General features: G+C 47.5%; 1 protein-coding gene across 5 annotated transcripts in view; it reads right to left on the bottom strand.

Annotated features, from left to right (window-relative positions):
• Positions 1-24,011, bottom strand: part of PHC2 (polyhomeotic homolog 2) — a 95,622-nt gene that overhangs the window by 26,445 nt on the left and 45,166 nt on the right. For 3 of the 5 annotated variants that reach the window (XM_081057166.1, XM_081057165.1, XM_081057167.1), the window contains exons 2-9: positions 20,746-20,952; positions 18,503-18,661; positions 17,351-17,428; positions 16,759-16,923; positions 14,829-14,981; positions 13,359-13,671; positions 1,408-1,817; positions 955-1,120 (exon numbers count right to left, since the gene is read on the bottom strand). In XM_081057166.1, the coding sequence (XP_080913292.1) occupies positions 955-1,120; positions 1,408-1,817; positions 13,359-13,671; positions 14,829-14,981; positions 16,759-16,923; positions 17,351-17,428; positions 18,503-18,661; positions 20,746-20,898 (1,597 nt within the window). In that variant the 5' untranslated portion in view covers positions 20,899-20,952. The remainder of the gene's footprint in view (positions 1-954; positions 1,121-1,407; positions 1,818-13,358; positions 13,672-14,828; positions 14,982-16,758; positions 16,924-17,350; positions 17,429-18,502; positions 18,662-20,745; positions 20,953-24,011) is intronic. The other 2 variants (XM_081057168.1, XM_081057169.1) reach the window with 2 other exon arrangements.

Genomic DNA, 24,011 nt, shown 5'->3' with positions numbered 1-24,011 from the left:
AACCCCTTATCTTGCAAGTGTGCCAAGAAAATGGATGATCTCTTTCTTGTCTTTTACTTTTTCGAATGTTCTTTCTCCATATTATTTTTTTCCCTTTTCCTTGATCCCATCCTCCATTCATTAAAGGACATATATAACCCCCCTCCTTTGTCCTAAAGTAATTTTCTTCTCATTTCTCCTTCTTCAGTTTCCAAACTCTCTTTCTCTCGGCTCTCCCCACCCCTACCCCAGCACAGTCCAATGACTGGAACTGCCTTCCTGAGTTGTAGGTGGTCCATGGCTCAGAATGTCACTGAGATCTGGGCCAAGATATGGCAGAGAGGGGAAGGAAAGCAAATGGATTGCTGCAAAGGCAGAGATACTGCTGTGACTCTCCCCTCAGGATGGAGGGATCCAGCAGAGCCTCCTGAAACCCAGGTCATGGAAAAGTCCACTTGCCATGGCACTCACAGGCAGACAGATGGGGCTCCCAGAGCTGAGCATTGTTGTTTCCAAGATGCTTTCCATGAGCTGAACTCACTCTGAATCTCCTTCTCCTTCCTCTAGGCATTTCCCTTATTTTGGTCTATGCAGCCATCTTGTCATATTTCCAATTTCAAGAACTTCTTCTCATACCAAATGAAGCAGATAATTGAGACAACTGGAGACCTGCCTGAACTCTCAACTTGGCATATGTATACGTAGATACATCTGACAACAATGACATGTAAGCCTTAGCGTCTGGACCTAGAACTTTCAAGTCTCCTTTTCTTGCTCTCCCCTTTTATCCTCATACCTTCTGGGTCTTTATCCTTGGTTCATCTCGTTTTCCCTGTTTCTACCTACCCAGCTTCCTTGCTGCCTCTTTGGACAATAGTTTCTGCTCCCATTCTAGATGTCCAAGTGAAGTGTGCCAGGGGATGGCAAGCAAGGCAACTATCTCCCTTCTTCCAAGGGCCCCATTACACTTCATACCGTGAGCTGGGGACTGCTGGATGTTAGGGCTCTTGGGTACAGGCAGGCCACCAGGCATGGCAGTGACGATGGCTTGCTGATGCGGCGACGGGCCAGACCGAGTCTCAGGCACACTCTTCTCCCCAGGTACCACTTCCTTCCAGTCATCTGGGGGGCACTGCTGTGGCTGTTAAGGGACAGGACAGAGATGTTCTGCTCATGACTGACTTGCCTTTTACATTGTGGACACGTCCCTTGTTTCCGTGGAGCTTGGATAGAAGGCAAGGACATGAAGATTCAGCCAGCCCCAAATTAGAGAGAGGCCCCTTTTCTTTCTTGGAATACCCAGAGAGGACTTCACCACTCAGCCCACCCAGAAACACAGCCAAATGGGGGCTGTGGGATTGCCGGAGTTGTGTACCCCACCACCCCCTGCTCCTTTTGTGCCCTGAACCTTGGGATCGCCTTACTCACCACTGGTGAAGCAGGCTGTAGTTGTAAGATGACAGCTGAGGCATGCTGGAACCTGCGTTGAGGGGTGTGGGATAGGCCCTCGGGATATCCATTGTGAGGCCCCATGTCCGGCATGGAAGGGTGACAATGCTGAGTGCTGCCAGGCTTGTGCAGGTTGGCAGTGGGACACTGGAGAGGCAGGGTGGACGTAACTGGGCTTAACGGCATGGCGTGGGCTTCGGGGCTGGGCTGCAGGGCCACGCTCGGAGGGACAGAGGCGAGTTGGGGGTGGGACTGGGCTTGGAGTACGGGCCGTGACTGCTGGGGTGGCTGCTGCTGCTGCTGCGCTTGCTGTTGGATCACAAACTGGGGCTGCAGGTGCTTTGAGGATGGCTGCGACAGGAGCTGTTGTGGCTGTAGCTGAGCATAGGCTGAAGGGGAAAAGGCCAGGTTAGGTGGCATGGCTTGACCTCATCTTCTGCTATGTCTGTACCCCTGTACCCCTTGTACATCCACATAAAGAAGGCTTCCTAAACTCAGGTTCTCTTGCTTTCATCTTTCATCTGGAGCCCGGCCTAGTCACTGCCATGACCCAACTTTCTCTCTCCATTTTCTTGCTTTCTTCCTATGCTGAAACATTAGGCCTTTGGCCATCCCTCAAAGCCCAATGCAAAACTCACCTCCTCTGTGAAGCCTTCCTTGATCATTCCTGCTGTTCTGAGAAACACTGGATTCTCCAGTGCACCGCGTTTGCTCTCTCCTCCATGCCCTTTACTCACTTTTCTCTATGCCTGCAACACGTGCAGCTTCCCATCGCCCAAGCCAGGTTTGTCTGTCTGGTTCTCAGTCACCCTCTGGCTCTGTGCAGGCTGGCCTCCTCCCGGAAATGCCAGTTGCACACAGTGGTCCTCAGACTCTGGCAGGAGGCAGACCAGGGCTGGACCAGTTCCTTCTGTTACATACTGGGGCACCTGGGGCTGGGTGCTTACCCTTTCCAGACCTCAGCTTCCTCATCTAAAAATTGGAAAGAATAGTTCCTGCCCAGAAAGTGGTTGTAAGGATGAAATAAGAAATAAATTATGTTAATAAAATGGGAGAAAAATGACATAATGTGCACAGCACAGTGCCTGGCACACAGCCAGGTTCCATCATTTCTAGCTATAATTAAAATTATTATTTCAGTCCTGGTTTGGGTTCTCAAAGTATCCTGAGCTTACCTTTATCATAACAACGTGTTCACAGTGCGCTATACGTGTTTCTTAGCTATCTTCTCTTCTGGATTATGAACCCCTTATGGTCAAAACTATCACACATCTCCTTCTCCAGAATCTCGCGTCGTGCCTGGCATTAATGGGTGTTAAGTAAGCAAACTCATTGTCCTGGAGTGGAATTCATTTGCAGCCATTGCTGCTAGGCTTTTCTTCTTTCATTTTAACCAGACAGACTCTTTGAGGTGAGGATTCTTACACTTTTTAGTAATCCCTTCAGCTTCTAACTCATGCCTTATATACAGTGAGGGAGTCAAGAAATTCAGCCCAGAGATCAACTTTCCTAACTCACTCTGTCTAGTGGCATCCAGGCCAGCTTAGCATGAGGACAGCTCAGCTAAATCTGTTCTGCCTAAAAGTGGCCCTGCACAGAGACTTCCACAGCTGGAGAGCCAGCAGAGAGAAGCACCAAGGGTCACAGCAGGAAGCTCACAAATGGATTTTTACAACCGAAGGCTACGGGCCCGATGAGGATGAAGGCAAATTCTGGGTCCCGAGCTAACATTTTAAAAGGATACTGTGCTGCTTACAGGTGCAAAGTAAGCAGATTTCAAACTGAGGTAAGGGAGGTCCCTTCTTGAATTTCGTCCATTTACATGCAAGTTTCCAACTATCTCATCCCAGCCCAACAGGGAATCCCAAGCAGAACACCAAGAGGAATAGAAAGGAAAGGACAGAAATAAGAGGCATTAAGGAAAAACGAAGTGGTCCTTGGTGACTGACTATTGTGGGCAGAAAAAGAGGGAACATGGACGGCCCACAGGGCTACACTGTGGATGCCAATCAATGACAGAAGAGGGAAACTTGGATGGTGATGAGGGTTTGAGAAAAATGTGTTGGGTTCGAGGTGATGGTGGAACGTCCAAGTGGAAATTGCCAGCAGGCATTTGGTGATTATAAATTGCCCCTGACCCCAACCTAAGCCTTGTCTTCTAATTCCACACTGAATAGCTCATAACTTCACAACCAGGCAAACATTGTCAATCAGGCAAACTGCTGAGAAGTCACCTGAGAGATACTGAAGATGCCACGCTGTGCCGTTAGGCTCTGGCAGCCAAAAGATCTGCAGAATGATGGGCATCCTTACTGCAACTCAAGTAAAACTTTTTCTCCCTTATTATAAAATCATGTATTCCTGGCTTGGAAACAGTCATTCTAGGGGCTGCCCATCTGACGTGAGAGCTGGAGATGGTGAAGGTCAGAGGAGCTGAGAGGATTGGAGGCATGTCCCACTACTCGCTGACTGTGTGGCCTGAGACAGGTCCTTTGCCTTCTCAGGGCTTCAGTATTATCTATGAAACAAGAGGTTTGGGCCAGGTGATCACACAAGACTCTTCCAGCTTTACAACTCGATGGGGTGACTATCACAGGAAGATAGTTTAAAATTCCGGATTTAAATGAAGAAAGGTTAGTGAGGAAAACGGTTTTAGACCTCTATAACATAAAGAGTGTAGTTAGGGACAATACACATTTGTTTACCAAGACTGGGAAAGGCAACTGCTGGCCTCCTGGCTCTCTATCCGTGCCAGTCCTCCTATCCCACTCTCCCCCCCACCCTGTAAGGCTCATGGGAACCGAAGGCAATTGTTTTAGAACAAATGATGCTAGTATATGCCAAGGCTGGAAACAAAGCTCATGAAAGCTTAGGTAAGTTCATAGGTCAAAGACCCCAAGGTATTTTTGGTAGAGTATACACCCTTAACCTTCTGAGGTTAATGAAAAGCAAGTACCATGTTTTAACGCCAGCATTGTGCTGGGTCGAAAGTCCTTTTGTTTAAAATATTGCAATAACCTCCTAATGAGTCTTTCTGACTGCAGCTTCTTCTCTCTGTGATCCACCTTAGGATGACTGAAAATCAACCTTTCTGGTGCAGAGATCTGATCCCTGATGAGAAGCCATCAGGGGCCCTCTTTTGTCTGTGGCTGGCTGGAGCCTTGGTGTTCAAGACCTTTTTACAACATAAACTAACATTTTAATTTTTATTATTTCTTTGAGCCAAGCAATGTTTACTGTTCACTGTCCCCTGGACGGAGCTTATGCTTTATCTCACACTACCTAGAGTGTCACCAATCAACTCCTTGTCATTCTTTCCCTGCGCTTTCTCCGAGCTGCTTTGAGGTCTCTGCTTTGCACGGCCCTCAGAGACGCAGCCTTGCCAGCAGTGTGGGCTCTAGGGTCAAAATGCTGGCATTTGAATCCCAGCTCTGCCACTGACCAGCAGTGGGATGCTGCCAAGTTACGTGACCTCTCTGTACCTGTGTCATCATCTTTAAAATGGGGGTAATGATGATGCCAATCTCGTAGTTATTTCAGTAAATGGCTTATCTCCTTTAGTAGGCCGAACTGATGCGATTTATTTGTTTCCTCCACAGCACCTTGCATTTAGTAGATAGAACTACTGAATAAATGAATGAATGAATGAATGAATGAGTGAATGACAACATAGTGGAGCTCCAGCTTGTTTGTCCCACAAAACTTGTCCTCTCCAGAGCCAGGAACCGGATGGGATGGGTGTAGCCCCACAGACCATTTGGGTTTCATCGGCATTCTGGTTTCTTGAAGACCCTCCTCCTGTCCAACCTCTGCTCACTACGTTCCTGCACGAATCCTCAACCTACCCTAACTACTCTGCTCACTGTCTGTGAAACATCACATCCGTGACGTTGGGGCTTGACTTTCGGTGCTTCCATTTTCTGGAGTGCCCTCCTTCTGCTTTAGTGATCTAAGGCATAAGCTTCTTTGGCCCAGGCTCAGCTCCTGTTTTCTCCCTCTTTGCCTTAACCCTCAGTGATGGCTTTCCCCTGAGAATTCCTGAATGCTTTCGTTTGTTTGATTCATTTGTGATGTAACGTGTATTCTCTTGTATATATATTTCACTGATTCTTAAGAATTGATTCTTATGCCCCCCATTTTAACATCTTCTCCATTGGGATGTGTATACAGTTGATGATGTTGGTTTAATTGGCAGCGCTTTTCCTTCTTAGAGTTAAAAAATTATGGTGAATCTTATAATCAGTGGTGTCTTAGTTTAAATTAAATGGGTTACTTTCCTCTTTTTGTGGGTTTATTTCCTGTCTATCCAACCAAATGATATGGCTTTTGAGTCAAAGACATGTCTTATGTTTCTCACTTTTTAAATTAAAAGATGTGCTTTAATTTAACTGGAAGGTTTTTATGTTTGTTTTACCTTCCACATTGTCCAACATAACACTCTACCCGTTCGTAGATGCTTAGCAAATGTCTGCTGCTGATCGTGGTAAGATCAGTGGACTCTTCTCCCTCCTCCAGCCCTCCCAGCTCAGTCTGGGGTGGTGAAAGAAGGCATTTCCCATTGAAGCCATGATACCAAAGAGGCCATGCCACTCGTCCCTATAGCTAGGATGGCACATCAGTTTATGAAACATTAATGCACAGAAATCTCTCTGGACCTTTCTTCTTATTTTTTTCCTAAGGTCCAGGAGCTTCATTTCTTTCTTGCACCCACGTTGGCTCCCCCATGCCTTGCTGCTGGAAAGTTCATGGCTTCTAAGGAACAAAAGGGATCTCTGCCATAGCTTTGGAAGGCCTCATCAGCTCTTTCTGTTATGGAGCAGAGGAGGGGCAGGCCTGCGGCCTGCATGAATTGGGGCCCAGCTAAAAGGAGAGATTCCAGGCAATGGTGTGGTGCTCTAACCTTGAACTGCCTTCTTCTGAGAGGCTAGTTCACTGCTTCCAAAAGGCTGGTTGTTAGCAACAAGAGGATCGAGGTCCCCTAAGTGGGAGGGCTGACTGTGAGGGGTTCCTGACATGCCCCCTTCACTGCAGCCACTGTTAACTTATTAGTAATGGATCTCTATTGGTCTCAAAGCTTCAAGTCTGCAGGAAACAGCTCGCTCTTCAAGAAATGCTGGGACTCTTGTCCCAAAGTATATGGGAGCTGCAAGCACCCCAATCCGTCCCAGTCACAAGTTGCAGGCTTGCCTTTACACTTATTTTTCTAGAAGTTGGCAATAATTGACTAGAGTTTGGAGCTACTGGAATATGGGCGAGAGGAGGATGCCTGTGAGAGAGGAATGGCATAACTTTTTACTACCTACTACTCTATATGGTTTAGAAAGTTAAGTGAAAAGATCCTTTCAACCATTCATTCACTCAATAAACATTACTAAGCACCCACTACAGACCAAGCACTATGTTTGGTGTTGGCTAAAACATGGTCCCTAGAATAGATTACAGTTTAGTAAAAAAGACAGCTGGTAAACAGATTCTCTCAGCCTAACTTGGTAAATGTTATGATGGGAGATAAGCACACAATACTGAGAACACAGAAAAGGGGATTCAGCTTGGGGAGGAGACCAGTGAAGACTTCCCAGAGGAAATGTTTAGCACGATTCAGAGTTAGGAAGGTGATAAAAGGAACAGCATGTGTGGGTAGACTTGGAGGTATAACTACCTGGTGCCTTCAGGAACCTACAGGGCATCCTGTACAGCTGAACCCAGGGTGGCTATGGGAGAGGAACCAGAAGAGGAGGCAATTTTAGGTTGCGTCCAAATGAAGCTAGCACCCTCGGGAGGCTGCTTATCTCCAAAAGTGCTCATCTGATGGGGCCTCAGGGAGTAACTGAGGCTGACTCTCAAGGTCAGAGTCTGATATACATAGACAGGAAGCTCCTTTTAGGAAAACCGAAAGCCAAAGCCACATAAATTTTCCATGATGCAGTCCCTACGGGCTGAGGATTAGGAGGAATATGAGAGGGGAAGTAGAGTGAAGGGAAGTTTCCCTGTAACAGGAAACTGGATTATAAAAACAGGTTGCCAGCTGCATTCTATGGTGGTCTACCTACGCTTTCATGTCTTTAGGGCTGCTCTGCAGCCACCTCACAAAACTACCAAAGATTCTCTGTGAGCAGGATTCCTTATTAGGCAGTTTGGAGCATTAAAAAAGAAAGAAAGTACCTCACCCATGGCAGAGGGATGATAGTACAGCATAAATAGCTGAAGGCATGGGTTTTAGAGTCAGACAGATCTGGTTTGAATCTTGGTTCTGACACCTTTAGGCTGTGCAGTCTTAGATGAATTGCTTAACCTCTCTGAATCTTGATTTCCAGTTCTGTAAATGGTGATATACACCACATAGAGTAGTTGTTAGTATCAAATGAACTATTACGTTTAAACCACAAAGAAGTTCACTGTCTTGGTTTATACCTAGTAGACGCTCAACAAATGGTAGCTAGTCTTGAAGTACTACTTGCTATTTGTATGTTGCTTTGAAATCCTCAAAGCATTTTTATAATTTGAACCTCATGTGTTCCTTATAATAAGCCTCTGAGGCACATGGGCAGTGTCCCCATTTTACAAGCAAGAACTGAGAGTGGTTTCCAAGTGACTTGTACAGTGCCATAGGTTAAGGAAAAACGGAATGCATTTGACAGATGAGGCATGGCGGCTTGCATGTAACAAATGCTCAAAAAAGGCCGCTTGGCAAGTGACTAACACGTCAGTAAGCACACATGACAATGGCAAGCCTTGCAGGATTAGTGGAGACTGAAGAGACCTTTAGAACACATCTTGGGGGACAGACAACGAAAGGGCAGTATTATGCCAGAAGGTGGGAGGTAAAAGGTAGATGACAGGTCAAGTAAGTCACAAAGGGGTCGGAGTGGGGGAGAAGAGGCAGGGGATCTGTATGAGGAAGCCATGAGCAATTCGAGGGGTTCAACGGGCAATGTGAAGAGTGTCCTGAAGGCTCCCACTGAGTCGGTCAGTCTATCAGAAGCTATTAACGTGCTATTTATTGAGTCTCTCCTATGGACTAGGCAGTGCAAAGTAGGAACTGGTATTTCCTGAAAAAGTAGGAAATAAGGACACAGTGAAGGGTTTCTAAATGAGAAAGAAATAATGTTTCTGAGTTAGATGATTCTAGCAATTGTGAGCAGGACAACCCGGCGGTCAGTTAAGCCTCTGTCCTGAGCCTACTTGTGCCGGTTACCTTTGCGGGCCATCTCATTCATCTTTGCAGTGTGGTAAATATAACAATCTTTGTTTTATAAAGAAATTGATGTTTACAGAGAGTAAGTAACTTGATGATGGTCATAAAACTAGAAAGTGACGAAGATGGGGTCTGAAACCGGGTCTAACTCAGAAGCCTATGCTTTTCCCGTTATAACACTCTGCTTCTCTGGTGAAGGAAAATGAAGCCAAAATAAGCCTGAGATTGTGAGCCTGGGGTACAGGAATACCTCACGAGTGTGGGCAGCGGTCAGGAAGTGGGAAAGGGGACTTTTCCATAGAGGAAGACGTCTGGGTTTTTGTTTTTATGAATTGTCCAAATTTTAAACATATCTATGCAGGTGGGATGATATCCAACTGGGAATATCCTAAAGACAGGTGGCCATCTATGGGGAGAGGAGGTAAGGATGGGGATGGATGCCTATGGAGAAGTCATCTGTGGAAAGGTGGTAGGTGTCTGAAACGTAAAAACAGACAAGCTTCCTCTGGGGGATAAGTAAGTGTTGGAATAAAACACAACGGGGATATGGCTGAAGGTCTTTTGGGCATCTGACAACTAATGGCAGTGGGGCAGGGAAAAGGAAGGAGGAGCAGGTCCCACCTGCATGAACAGATGGTCACATGTACACATGGCCTCTCTGGATGTGGGTGCTTCCCAGTGCCAACTGAGATAATCCTCCTTCTGTTCAGTTCTTGAAACGTACTCATTTTTTTCAAGGTGCAACTCAAATTTCCACAACCCCTACTGGAATTTAAACTTGTTCATCTCTGTAACTCCCATATGGTTGGCATTATGTGTGGTACATAATAGGTGCTAAAGGAATATTTGTCGAGTTGAACAATTAAAGAGAGAAAAACTGTTTGGGGATGACAGTTATTCTTCCTAAGCCATATCTTCTTCATTTGTGAGATGGAATAATCATTGGTAGGATTAAATGAGATATGTAGGTAAGGCATTTAGGACAGTGCCTGCAATATGGTTGTTCAGTAACTGGTAATGACTATTATTCGCTGTCAGCAACCATGGAAGTAATATATACTCGCGTAATACAAGTCTAGGGTGAAGAATTTCAGAAAAGAAGAATGCTCAGTGGCTCCAAGGTCCTTTGTGTATCAAGTCAACTCTCTCTCTCTCTCTCTCTCAATCTCTCTCTGCCCCCCCACCCGCCCACATGCATGCGTGCACACCCATGGTGACGGAGAGTATTAAGCAAAATATCAAACTGCTCCACTGATAGATACCCGTGGAGGTTTTTCCCTAATATAAGGAGGAGATTCTTAGTAATCTAAATTTGGTCCTACAGTGGATGGTTGAAATGACTTTAACGGCTGGTTGCATGATTCTAACATCAAAATTGTTAGATACCAGGCCCACGTGCATGTTTTGATTTGTACTGGACTCTCTAAGTAAAAGTGTGTCTACCCCCCCAGTTTGGCAGCTGCTTTGGGAGGGGAGTATAGTGCCCAAGATTCCTGGAATCAGCAAGCACGCTTCCCATGGTGCAGCCTATCACAGACAGAAATCACCAGGCCCTGACACAAACCCCCCTCTGTGATCAAACAAAGCTGCTGTGTGGCAGGCCTTCCCAACTGAGAATTCTCTCTCCTCTCTCCTCCGTGAGACCCGCGGAGAGATGAGGAGACAGAACAAAGACCTGCATCTGCGGCACAATTGTGTGAAAAGGGCCCAGGATTTCCAATGACCAGAAAGTTCACTTTTATCACTGCATCTTCCTCCCGGTCAGCAAGTTTCTCCTCACCTCTGGGCCTGAGTGTGCACCCAAGGCCTTGAATGTATCCACTAGAATGAGGGCTCCAACCCCCGAGCCTCCTACCGGGAGCTGTGGCCAGCTCCGTCGGGACTCAGCTTCCCAGGCGGCCAGGCCCATGGGACCTTGCTGCCTGCCTCTCTCTCTTCTGCCCTCCGTTGTTCAGTCCCCTTGTCACTGAGAAGCCCAACCTCTTAGGCTCTACTCTCCGCCCCTTACTCCCCTCCCCCACCAACCAACCCACCCTTTTTCAGGGCATAAGGGACCTTTTCTATTTGCAGAACCTAAAGAAGCCGGTTGCCAAGGTGACAGGAGCAAGAACAGCAGGGAGCTTGCCATGGGGGAGGGGCTTTGCCCCCAAACAGCTGTCAGTGGGAGCAGTCCCAGCTGGGACTAGCGCATTTGCCTGCTCTGTGAGGACACAGCCCTCAGGAGAACAGATTCCCTTCTGCTGTACTCCCCCCCCCCCAAATCCCCCCCTTCCCCACCGCAAGTCTCCACTGGTTACTTTCCCTGGGGGCAACCGGCCAGCCAGCTCAAAAAATGCTCCAATAACAAACAAACAAAAAAAAGTGCCCCCCCCACGCATGCGCACACGCTCTGACCGCTCAGTTCATTTACTGTGTGTTGGTTGGTTGGGCAGGAAGCCAGGAGTTACCTCTGCCTGGGGCACTGGGGAGCCCAGGGCAGGTGCTGCTCCAGGCTGCTCCCCATCAGGCCATAAGGGTTATTTCAGTCTTTTTCTTTTTTTGTTTCAGAGGCCCTGAGAGAATCTGCAGCGCCCTAAACCTCCCACTGCCTTCCATTTGGGAGATGGTCGTGGGGGAGTGGAACCATAGGGTTTGCTGAGAGGAAGGGGTGGGAGAAGAAAGGAAGAATAGAACGGGATGGAGGGAAGTAAGAAAAAATGCAAAACCTACTGATTTGTGTCTCTGGGGAGCGGGTCTTTGTGGTCTGCAACTCACAGCTGCTCCATAGAAATTTCTATGGAACCACTGGTCTTTGTACTGTGTATAGCCACATACTATTAGTTCCACGCCACACCTGGTGCCCTGGACCTCAGCCTGTAACTCACCGGTGTTCACGTTTTCCAGGCTCCAGAGAAGAGAGCCCTCCACTAGACCCTGTAAACCCCAGAACTATCTTAGAACCGTCAGGCTCTTTGAGCTTCGTTTGGGTCAGGAATAAGAAAGGCCTAGGAAGCTCCGAATTACTGTAAGAACTGAGAGAGGCAAGTATGGCTTGGTGATAAAGAACCAGGATCTGACTCAGCCAGACATGCAACTGGTTCTCAGTTCTGCTGTAGGGTTTGTAAATTGAATGAGAAGGTGGAAGAAATGCTAACTTGGGGTCTTTGCTCTAGTCCAAGCTGCTGACAACTCACTGTAAGAACCCCAGTCTTTACCCTTCTGAGCCTCAGTTTCTTTCTCCACAAAAGGAAAAGGCTGGACTAATCTCTGGAGAAAGTAATGCCAGAGAGGGAAAAACCCCTGGAGCCACGGATCAGTGAGATCTCTGCAGGAAGGTGCCTTCCTCAGCGATGTAGTGACCACTGGCAGGCAGAGACGCACCCTTTGTCCTTGAAACCTCAAAAAGGCCAATGAAGGACTTTGATTCATATTCTTCCCAGTTCACGGTCATAACACTTGACTTGCGCTTTCTTCTGTCTGTCTGTCTGTCTTGAAAACCTTCGCCCATCTGTCTGTTGAGTAACCTACTCACACCTGAAGACTCATGTGCCATCCCTTGGAGGGGCAGCACCTCTGACCCATCCTGCCTGGTGCTGAGATGACCATCTGTGCTCACACTTACTTCATACTTCCTCCTATAATAGAATTTATGAAACCGAATGGATTTGCTTATATACCTGGCTCCCTCCTTTTGACTGTGCACTCTAGGTAAGGAATCGTATTTTCACCATCTTGGTTAATCTAGAAATAAGCATCTAGTAGGTTTTCAGGAAACAAAAATAGAGTGGATGGTCCGGATGAAGATAGAGGATCAGTGGTTGTCTTAGGGATGTGACCGGGGTGATTCTTCTCTCTTTAGTGCAAAGCCATGTGGTCCACCACTATATTTATGTCTGAGCTATCACAGCTTGGTCTCGTTCTTTAGACAGATAAGTCAGGCTTCTAGGGCTCTTGGCAGATTTTCTCATTAAAAATGGCCTAGAGGAGGCAGTTCTGGGAGAGTTTTAGCAGGCAGGGAAAGGAGTCTGGCCCCAGGGAATACTGATTCATCACCTTCAGAGAACTTGCCTCACAAGTAAGCAGCTGGATTTCTTTTTTTCGTCTGCTAGATTTATTCTCAAGTGTTACCCTCATAGCAGCCTTTCCTGGCTCCTCTCCCCAAGGCCAGCTAGTGCCTTGTGTTCCTATGGCACTCAGAGCTCACATATATTATAGCACACTATTACCCACATTTGTACTCATCAGTCTCTCCAGACTGTGTCCTCCTTGGAGGGCAGGCCCCAGTCTTATTTATCTTGGCGTACCCCAAACTGGCAAGTATTAGTCAACAAATGTGTGTTGAACGATGAGAAAATAAACTTCCCACTTCCTCATCTTCCTGTGTGGTTCTTACGTGCCTCTGGCTAGCCCTTATTCCTTTCGCTGACTCTTGTAGAATTGCAACGTAGCCCCACTGCCAATGTCCACTCATTCAAAGTGAAGAGCTATGATTGTGTACTCTGAGATTCACCATTTTGCCCACTGTGAAGAAGGACTTGTTTGTTCCAACTGATGTGGCTTCTTTCTTTAAAGCTAGACTAGAAGCATGAAACAGAATCAGGCGCTGATGAACACCTCAAGGTTGGAAGAGGGGAGAGACACACACATGCGGCTAGCATCTTAGCATGTCCATGGGGAAAAAAAGCGTGAAAGGTTTTCCTGCCCCACAGTCCTTCTGAGTTTTCTGGGATAGGATCCTTCCTCCTGGAGCCCTTACCTGGTGCAATGAGGGGGTGGGTAGCCACAGCAGGCACCATCCGGCTGAGCCCAGCCCGGCCCTCCAAGCTCCCTGGCACACTGCTGTTGCCATCTCCTTTCTTGAGTGGTTCCATCACACTGTCAGTTATGCAAGGCTTGGCACCTGCGGGGGAACCCTGAGCAGTGTTTCTGCCTTGTGATGGGGTAGGCAGAGGCTGGCTACCACCTGGCGAGGGTTTCAGGGCCAAGCTGGGCTGGACAGGCTGAGTGGGGGTAGAGCCCGAGGCTGCTGCAGCTGGTGTCTGCTGTGTTCGGAGGGTCAAGTTCTGTACCTGGAAAAGAGGGATCTATAAGAGCCCAGAGAATGTGGCTAGGAGCAATGCCAACACACAACTAAGATAGGGAAGGAGTTAGAGATGGATCCAGGAATGGCTGAACGGGATAGTGGTTGTAAAGTCAAAGAGAAAGAGAGAGAGAATGAGTTAGGGGCTGAAAGAGAAACCAACAGCAGGTAGAGTTTCTAAAGGGGACAAGAAAGAGTGCTAGTGATTGGCTCCATCAGCAGAAGAAATTGAAATCTAAGAAGGGAAGACTGCCCAGGCTGGGGCAGTCTGGGCAGGAAGGCTGGCTCTCTCTGCCTTCTGTTACCTCCCCTCGCCCCCCAAACTATCAGGATGGGATACATACCACTTAGAAAGAATAAGAATTCCCAGATACAACGGGACATGGTGCTTCCCATACTGGAAAAGGCCTGGGCAAATGTGAAAGTTAATTGACCAGCAAGGCCACCAAGCAAAGGATTAGCTTGTTCTCAGAAGAAAGTTTACAAGGGTTTGGGCCGCTTGTTCAACCTGGTCCCTGGTGCCCTCTGCTGGACACACAGAGGCTGTGCCAGGCTCGCATCTGACAAATCTTGGAATCTTACTACCAAATGTTCTCCATGTGGTTCCTGTTCTGTAGCTGGGGATGGGTAGATGGGAGTGAGAAGGTGTCCCTCTCCCAGGCTGTCCTCAGACTCTTTACAGACACTGCAGTATCTGTGCGCTCACAGCAAAAGGTAGAGACCCAGGACTCGTCTTTGCTCCCTCTTCCATGGCATTTTCCCTGATTCCTAGAGGTGCTAGAGTGTGCAACCAGAGTGGGATTTTCCACTTAAAAAGCAACAGCAGCAGAAGTTACCCTAGGGAGGCTATAAGGTAGCAGTGACTACCCATTCATTCCTGGCAGTCATGCTTACCTCAGCATGCCACTCTCTGACTCCTGACGTATGTTGAGGGAACAGAGTGAAGAGTGGCTGAGGTCTTCCCAATGGGGAATGAAAAAGCAAGTCTGGGAGCACCAGGCGCTCCTGTCTCCTACCTGCTTTCCTAGAAGATCCCAGCCTTTCCAAAGATTTAAAGCTCCACCAGGGCTTGGGCCCATACCCAGTATCAGTACCCCTTTAGGGGTTGCCCACCCCCCTGCCCTCCCACAAGCATGGAATCCTCACCTGGGCGGGGGTGGGGGGCCGGGCGGGGGAGCCAGTGCCGAGCTCAGGCTGCACAGTAGCGACGGTGGCCGTGGGCGTGAAGATGAGCTGAGGGGACAAAGGAACAGTGCCGCCTAGGCTCCTAGCTACCTGCACCAGGTTACCTGGCTGGGCCTGGAATCACAGGAAACGAGGCGCCTTTTACCTGCCCCATGTGGGCTCAGCCACAGGACAGAACTGTTTAGCCAGGGAGCAGATATGGGGAAATAGGGAGGCAAGAAAGGGAAGGAATCCAAGGGGATCACCTGAAAATTTCAAGAGGCTTGTGGCGTCCTGACCCCGGCTGAGCCGTGAAGGGGTGGTGGGGGAGAGCCACTATGGGGCTGCACCCAAGTCAGGTTTACTGCAGAAGCCTCTGTGAGGAGCTCATCCTAGAGGGCACCTACATTCACAAGACACCCTATAATCACTCTCTCCACAGCATCCTGGGGAGCAAGGACCCTGGACTGAGACAGGTGCCCTACGACTATTGTGAAGGTCTAAGCCATTCCTGTGTCCAGGTGGGGGTCAGAACAGGACTCAACTCCAGAAAGATCATTTAGTCATTTTTTAGTCAAATTTAGACTCGTGTGTGTGTGTGTGTGTGTGTGTGTGTGTGTGTGTGTGTGTGGAGAGACAACAATGGTAGAGGAAGCAGAGTACCTAGAGCTGTACTCATGTCTGCGTCTCCTTCCACAGGTGCAGGTTTCACAATGGTCTCTGCATGACTCTTCCACCCCTGCAGGTCCAGCTTGGTGTCACTGTGGACATGCTGGTGTCTGAGTGACGTACCTACACTAGCCCCTCTGTGCGTGTATGTCCTGCTTCAGGGAGGGAGGCAGACAGGCTTCGGGACTCCAGTTGGGGCAGTTGAGTAGGACAAAAGAATGAGCAAACGGAAGACAAAGGAGTGTTTGGGTGGTGTCACAATGAGGTGTAGAAGTCTAGTCTATACTGTATGTCTAGAGACTAGTCCCTGGGAATGGAGCTGCACCTTAGATAATGAACTCAGATTCAGGAACAGAAGTGCCGGAGCAAGACCAGAAAGGCTCCAAGTATCAAATTCTGGCCACAGGAGCAAAGGGAAGGGTAGGACTCTACTGTTGTCAGGATAATGTGTCAAAGAGCTCCAGGGAGAAATCTCCAGGATGGGGGATAAGAGATTGGACTCACAGATGTCCAGCCCAGCATCTAGACTAGAGCCAGATGTTACTGCCTCCTAGGGTCCATGATGCTATTTTCCCAGGAAATTCTTCCAACTCTTAGGAAACTGTTAGGTTCCTAAGGACCTGTGCACCCTTAGGGACAGGTATAAAGGGGAGATTCTAGGTGTGTATGTCCAGGGCTGGTGCCGTCCTCAGTACATTTGGCCCACACAAGCCCACCTGATTAACAGTTGATAGGGTGACCCTGATTGGACTGGGGACTTGGCTTGGAGAGCAGTGTTGGCAGCACGTGTCCTGAAGCTGGCTGCCACCTTCACCCTCTGAGCTGGAATGGACCTTTGGCCCTTGAGCATTAGCAAGGACGGTCACAGTGAGGTAAGATGCCATTTCTGTAGAGTACGTGGATGTTTGTGCACTTGTCTATCTTATGTGGCTAAGTGTACAGACCACTTGGGCATGGACTCCTGCATTTTCTACTCTAATTTTAGGGAGTGGTTTCTGATAAGAGGACAGGTTTATTTCACTCTAGGAGCGGAAGGAAAGGAGGCATCCTGGGTAACTTTATTTCAGTTTGGAACCCCACCTGTCCTCGAGTCATTCAGCCTAAACCAAGCTCTCACTCAGCCTTCCAGTCCCCCTCCCCCTTTATTCCACCCTTATCTCTGCCCCACCCTTCACTAATCCCCACACTTCTCTAATCTCCCAGCTCCCGCCTTCTCTGCCCTTGGCCCAGACTGGGTACTCACCATCTGTGCCCTCAGATACATCTGTGCTTGGCTTGCAGTCAAGGCCGGAGAAGATGTGTTGCCTAAGAGCACAGCCTGCTGGGCGATGCCCGAGGCTGTTGCTGAGTTGACACTTTGAGCCCGGTTGATGAGCTGGGCCGCTGCTGGGGAGGCTGCCAGATTTATCTGATGAGAGAGACACAACTAATAGGAAACCAGAGGTTCTGCTGGTTAACTCTGTGCCTTGCGTCCATTTCTTTCTCTCCCCCTCTTCTGTCCCTTGGTGGATTCAGCCTTCTTTAGGACCACCTCTGGTCCTTGGGCCCTGGATCTTCCCCCAGCACAGGCCCATCTCTGGAGCATCCAATGTGGGAGAGAACTGAGCTACGAACAGAGAGCTTTGACTTTGGAAAGATGACAGGGACTTATTAAAGTAAGAGTTAGGAAGAGGCATGCACTTTTTTTCTGGCAAGAGTAATAGATTCCAGCCATGACTCTACACGGCTAAGGAGTCACCATAACTGGGTCTAAGAGCCTTCGAGTATTTTGGGCAAGGAGGAAGGAGCTGGTCCAAGAGTTGTGGGTTCTGCCTACTGCTCCCCATCCTACTCACCGAGGATGGCTGGGCTGGGGCCTGTGCAGACACACTGCTGCCTGAAGTGCTCCCTTGTCTGTTGGCAACCAGGCTGGCCTAGAAAAGAACAAGTCTAATCACCAGAGTCCCAGGTTTCCCCCCATCATGCCCCAAGAAAGTACTACAGGGCAGTGGTAAGGAGTCAAACCCCCATTCCGCCTTATCTGTGTGACCTCAGTTTCCTCAGTGCCTCAGTTTCCTCTTTTACAGAGTAGAGATAATAACAGTCCTACCTTGTAGGACTACTGAAAAGATTACACAAGGCAAAGCATTTACGTATAAGCACTCAAATTGTCAGCGATGGTTATTTGCAAGGTTTCCAGCTCTCTTCAGCCCTCCGCTCCGCCCCACTCCATCATACCTGGCTCACTGGCTCCCAAGTGGAGAGTTTTACACATACTGCCGGGGATGTCCAGCCTGCCCCCTCCCCTTGGCCAGCTACTTCTCACCCTTCAAGTATCAGCACCAATGCCAGTCCAGCAGAGAGGCCTTCCGTGGCCACCCAATCTAAGTTCATCCTCGTTCTTTAGTCACAGCAGTCCGCTCTTCTCTTTCACAGAGCTTATCATAATGGAAATATTTAGGTATTTTGTTTTTTTGTCTATGTGGGTTTTTGTTTACTGGCTGTCTCCCCACTATAAGCTCCAAGAATACAGGGTCTACAGTATGTTCAGTGCCTCACATGAACCGTGGCATATGGTAGGTGCATAAAATATTCTATCTAATGAATGAGTGAATGAATGAATGACGAGTTTTCCCTCAGTCACTAAAAGCAGACAGGCAAGCTGAACAGGCAATGGCCTTCTCTTGTGGACACCTCCTGACCGTCAGTCCCATCCCTGTGGTGTGGTGACACGGTGAGGAAGGTCTTTCCCACTCCTCCTTTAGGTTTGGCGAGCTGAGAGCTGCTCCACTCATGAGCTGTGTGACCTTGGGCAAGGTGCTTAACCTCCCAGAGCCTTTCCTCATCTGTCAAGGTAGCCGATGACCATCATACCCGCTGCACGAGGTTCCGTGAGGATCCAGTGAGAGAATGCATGGGCGCACTTGTGTAGTGCCTGTTGCTTCTTCTCTCACTTCTGCAACTGCTAGGACTCTGGGTGACATCAGTGGCACTCCTCTAATCCTTACCTGCTGCACAGCTGCCAGGCTCTGGAGCTGGGCGCTGCTGAGGTGCTGCTGCTGGAGGGCGGCCGTCTGCAGCATGAGGTGCTGCTGCTGTGCCGCGTACATCTGCTGTAGGTACTGAGCTGCGGTGCTGGGCTGTCGATGCAGGGCCTGCTGAATCACCTGAGCAGGGCAGAGAGAGGCGAAGAGCCCGGGCTGTGGACGGGCCATACAACCCACCTGCTGCAGACCCACCCCTCCTGCAACAACACCTGGTCAAGCCCATCTCTCCCCACCTGCTCAGAGAAGGATACCAGGTCAGTGGTCACCACCGCAACCAATCGCCACTCTCGGGGAAGTGGGAAGACAACTGTTTGCAAAGCTGTACACGTTTCTGCCTGGTCTATCTTGCATCTGTTCAGCACACACGCTCCTCTGTTCTTTCCCTGTATCAGCCGCCCCTTCCCGGGGGGAAAGTCAAGGCAGCCCACCTCTGCTCTGACCCACTCTCAGGGCAGTGGGGAGGCTCAGGGAGACAGAAGTCCTTGACGCCTCCAGTGACCAGTGTCCCATGCCAGTGACTCTCCCCTTCCCCAGCATTCTTCAGCCTGAGATTAGGGTGATTCAACATGGGGAAAATGGTAACAGAGGGAACCAAAGTTCAACAAGGCAGAGAGAGGAGGAGTGGGAAGAAAGACAACTTAGAGTGGGGTCCATTCCAGCTTTAGCTACACACCAGCCAAACTAAAACTTACCCAAGGGCAACACCTGCTGGCTGGGGCCTCAGAGCTGACTTGGGCTGCATCCTAGGGTCTGCCCCTAACTGTATAGAAAGTCCCACCAGTCCCTTCGCAGAAGGTCCCCTTGGCCTTGCAGAGCAGGCCATTGCCACAGGGATGATGCATTTCTCTTTTATTCTCCCCCGCCTCCCCCATGGCTCCCTCTTTTGAGCCACCATCTCCCACCTCTTTGGCCTTACTGCCATTCCCTTTCCTAATGGGACTGGCTGAGCGACAGTCTCTAGAAAACAAGGAAAGGCTCTTTGATCTACTCCCACTCTTCACTCCCAACCTCTAAAAGCCTCTCCCAACCCTCAGGAACAAGGAAAAGTGGATGCCTTTTCCATAGGCATCCTGATCCTGTCTTCTCAGAAGCCGCAGAGACATTTCTCTTCCCTCCGCTCACCTAGTTGCCCTCTTGCCATCTTTTCCCACTGTGATGCCCTACATAAGCCCTGGCCAGGCTTTGACCTACTTCCTGCCCTTATCTCTGCTGAATCCCTGGCCACAGGGCTGCCCCCAGCCCGGGGTCCTGCCCCCAGTAAGGGAGCCTGCAGTCTGCATCTCTCTGGCTTAGTGTGGTTTCTAGGGCTGATACTCTAGGACAAAACAACCACTGGGCTCAGATTTGGGGTTCTGTGAAAAGAGGTTGATAACAGATTCTGCATGGGCCCTAGGGTCTCCCCAGATACCTGCACCCCCCATCCCAATGCTTTCACATGCTTCCCACAGTGTACTCTCCCTTCTGAGGGGCCCGGTTTATGTGAACTCAGTTCTTTTTATTCCTGTTCTCCCCAGAATCCTTTCTTCTTATTCCCTTTGCCTCGGCCTCTCTATTTTTCTTAGACTCCTGTAGAGATAGTGTAACTCCTCCTCACTAGAGGATGTCACTGAAGAATTCGCTTTGGTGCAGAAAACAACGCAGATGGCAATACATGGTCACGACTACATTTTGGATCGGTGTATAATAACCCGGAAGGCCTCAGGGCTGAAACTTTGCAAACTGCTGATTTAGGGAAGAAAATAAAAAGCTGCAAAGACAAAGCGTTGTTTTGGGATTCCATTTTGGTGGTGTCTTTAAGAAACTTTGTTACAAGACAATGGTCATTTAGATAGTGGGGCTAGATACTGGGAACTCAGTAGCTCCCAGTCTTTTTTTCTGTTTGTTATTTTTACTTGTCTTTTCCTTATACTTCCACACACCTATCTTCCCAAAACAGCACTCTGGAATCTGAATCACCAGGTTAGAAAGGAATTTTTCTGATCTGCTAAGTATTCGCACTCTCCCCAAACTTCCTTGATTGGACCCATCTAGCATCACTTCTCCTGCAACTATTCACAGATAGATAATATCCACTAACACGTTCTCTTATGCCCGTTGTAGATTCAGTACCCCGATTATTCCATCACACCACGTCAATACATCCTCCCGGCTAGCCCTGTAGAGATGATCCAGGAATACAGTCCCTAGAACAGCTGGAATCTTACCTGCACAGTCTGCCGGTCGGGAATGCCACTGTACACAGAAATCTGGGGGCCGGCGGGGCGGCCACTTCCACTACTGCTGCTACTGACCCCGTTGGTACTGCTGGTGACACTGGCACTGCTGGATGTATGGGGGACTGGAAGCTCATTCTCCATGGCCTATATGATGGCACAGTCAGGGCAGACAGATGGCAGAAGAATAGGTGGATGCTGGGAGGAGGGAGGCAGAAAAGAAATGTTAAACAAATACTAGAGAAGGCACACATATGCAGGAGTTTTTCATCAGCTTCTGGGGGGACCACTTCTGAACTGAGTTCCCACCTGTCATCAGAGGACAGGGCTGGCATGATCGCTGGGCAATATTTGAAATCTGGTCTGCCTGATTCTAAAGTCTATGAGCTGTACATTCTGCTGGAGGAGGTAAAGCCAGCAAAGGAGGCAGATTTCCTATAATGCTCTTCCTGGCAGTGGTATTAGAATCATCTCTCACCCCATCCACCTCTTCATCTTTGGGATGGAGACCATGAACATCAGAAAACTAATCATCCATATTTATACACCCGGTTAGTGAAAGAAATGGGGATTAAAAATCTAGAGAGAAGAGAGAGAACAAGGCAAATAAGGAGGCAATAAAATAAACTGAAGTGTTTATTTCATTTTGTTTTGTTTTCAAAACTGGAAGAGCTTTGAGTATGTTTGGAGCCTCTGTTTGCTTTATGAAGTATATACTGAGTGCTCTCCGATCTAATGCTGAGCAGTGTGAGCCATTTGGTTAAAATCACAGGTTTTGGAGTCAGAAAGACTCGGGTTTGTGTCCTTGCTATGTTACTTACTAGCTGGGAAACCTTGACAAGTCACACTTCTCTAACTCTGTGTCAGGTATAAGACTATATGGACTGTTGACCTCTCAGAGGCAGTTGACCTCTCTGACTCTTAGTTTCCTAATCTACCAAATTGGGCAATAATAATAATACCGATTTGGGGTGGTGGTGATGAATGCATGGGAGGATTAATCTTTAGTCTCATTCTACTTTTCTAACCTTATATTCTATGATGCTCTCGTCTGGTGGATCTGCTTTATTTCTCCCAAATATCATGTATTTATGATTACCCTGTTCTTTAATTTTGAAAACCAATTTATCTATTTTTTCTTTGTTTGCTGCCATGTCTAAGAAACTACTGCCCAATCCAATGTTATGAAGATTGACACCTATATGTTCTTCAAAGAGTTTTATAGTTTTCATTCTTACATTTAGGTCTTCGATTCATTTTGGTTTAATCATTGTATATAGTGTGAGGTAGGGGTACAACTTCATTATTTCTTTTTAATTTTTTTATTGTGGTAAAAAGAAAACAATGCATATATAAAACATATATTCACAATGATTTGAAATCATTACCACTCTATTTACAGAACTTTTCACCACCCACTTCAGCAATAACTCCTCATTCTCCTCTCCCCACATATCCAGCACCTGGTAACTTCTAATCTACTTTCTGTCTCTATGAATTTGCCTATTCTATCTCATATAAGTGGAATCACATAATATTCAATAATATTCAGTGGAATATTCAATAACATTCAATGGAATCAATAATCTTTTGTGTCTGGCTTATTTCATTTGACATGTTTTCAAGGTTCACCCATGTTGTAGCATATAACAGAATTCCATTTCTTTTAATGGCTGAATAATGTTCCGTTGTATGTATCTACCACATTTGTTTATCCATTCATCTATTAACGTGCATTTGTGTTGTTCCCACATTTTGCTTATTGTGAATAATGCTGCTACGAACAGGGGTGTACAAGTATGTGTTTGAATCTCCACTTTCAATTCTTTTGGGTATATACCTAGGAGTGAAATTGCTGGATCGTATGGTAATTCTATGGTCAGCTTTTTAAAGAACCACCAAACTGTTTCCTCAACTTTGTTCTTTTCCATGTGGATAGTCTTGTTGTATTCTGCACATTTGTTGAATTACCTCTGTCCTTGGGCCCTCCAACTCCCCCGCTAAGCTTCTCAGTGTGGCATATGACCCCCCCACCTCATGAACGGACCCTGCCTGTCCCCCCAGACTCATTCTCTACCACATTGGCACACAACACTCTCATGAAGCTCATCATTATTACAAACAACCTGAAGTTTTAGACATCCTTCTATTTCCTACCTCTGTGGTTTTACTCATGCTGTTCCCTTCCTTTGAAATGCCTGCCTGCCATTTTTCATTTAACCAGCTCCCTAGATCTTCAGAAGAAATTGAGTCTCTTTTGTGAAACATTCACTGAATGCAACCTCCTTTAACATATCTCTTGCTTCCTTCAAACTAGGTTCTAATTTCTTCCTTTAAGTCATTCAGTTGGATGGCTACTCCACAACATTTTGTGCTTATCTCTCTCCTAGCATTTATAGTGTAGTTTTACAAGACAATGATTTCCTTATGTGTCTGTCTTCCCTACTGGCCTCTGAACTCATGGAGAACAGGGATCACATCGCATTTCCCCATAGATACCTGGTGTCTCATTCTATAAATGTGTGTTGAACAGAATTGCTTGAAATACACCACATTCCATCCTACGTCTCATTTAATTTCTAGCTCATTTGCAGAATTCTCCCCAACAACTTTAAAATGTATACTGCTGGTGATTTAATTTCAGTACCTTCCATCCACGGTGTCTATACTAATAACAGTGTTTATTTATTAGCACTTACTATGTGTCAAGCACTATAGTAGATGCTTTATATAGACTCACGACCTCCCTCATGGGGTAGGTATGATTGTTCCAATTTTGTCAATGAAGAACTTATCATAGTAACTTATCTAAGGTCATCACAGAACTAGGATTCAAAACCAGGTCTGATTCTAAATCCAGAGTTCTTCCCAAACTACATTCTCTGTGGCTTCACCTATAATCTCACCTTGAGCTATTATTTTAATGACACTGGGCAAAGGCCATACTGTCAGATCATACTAGATTTTCGGAGGTAGAAAGGAACTAAAATCACTGAATTTAATCCCCCAATTATTAATTCATATCTATTAAATATTTTATACTTACCAAATAACCTCTCTCTATACGATGTATGCATAAAGGATAATGTGCATGTGTACCCACCAACTGGTTTAAGAAATCAAACATTACATAATCTCTCTTGTTTTTCCTGTGTAAACACTGAGGCCCAGGTTTTTGGGAATGTGGCTCATGCAAGGAGCTAGGGCCCCTCTGACTCTCCTGTAGGAGTGTGAACATGAAGGCACCCTCAGAAAAC

The sequence above is a fragment of the Rhinolophus hipposideros genome, assembly GCF_964194185.1.
Source record: "Rhinolophus hipposideros genome assembly, chromosome: 8".
Classification (NCBI taxonomy): domain Eukaryota; kingdom Metazoa; phylum Chordata; class Mammalia; order Chiroptera; family Rhinolophidae; genus Rhinolophus; species Rhinolophus hipposideros.
The sequence above is the reverse complement of the archived record's forward strand: the minus strand, read 5'-3'. Positions and strand labels throughout refer to the sequence as shown.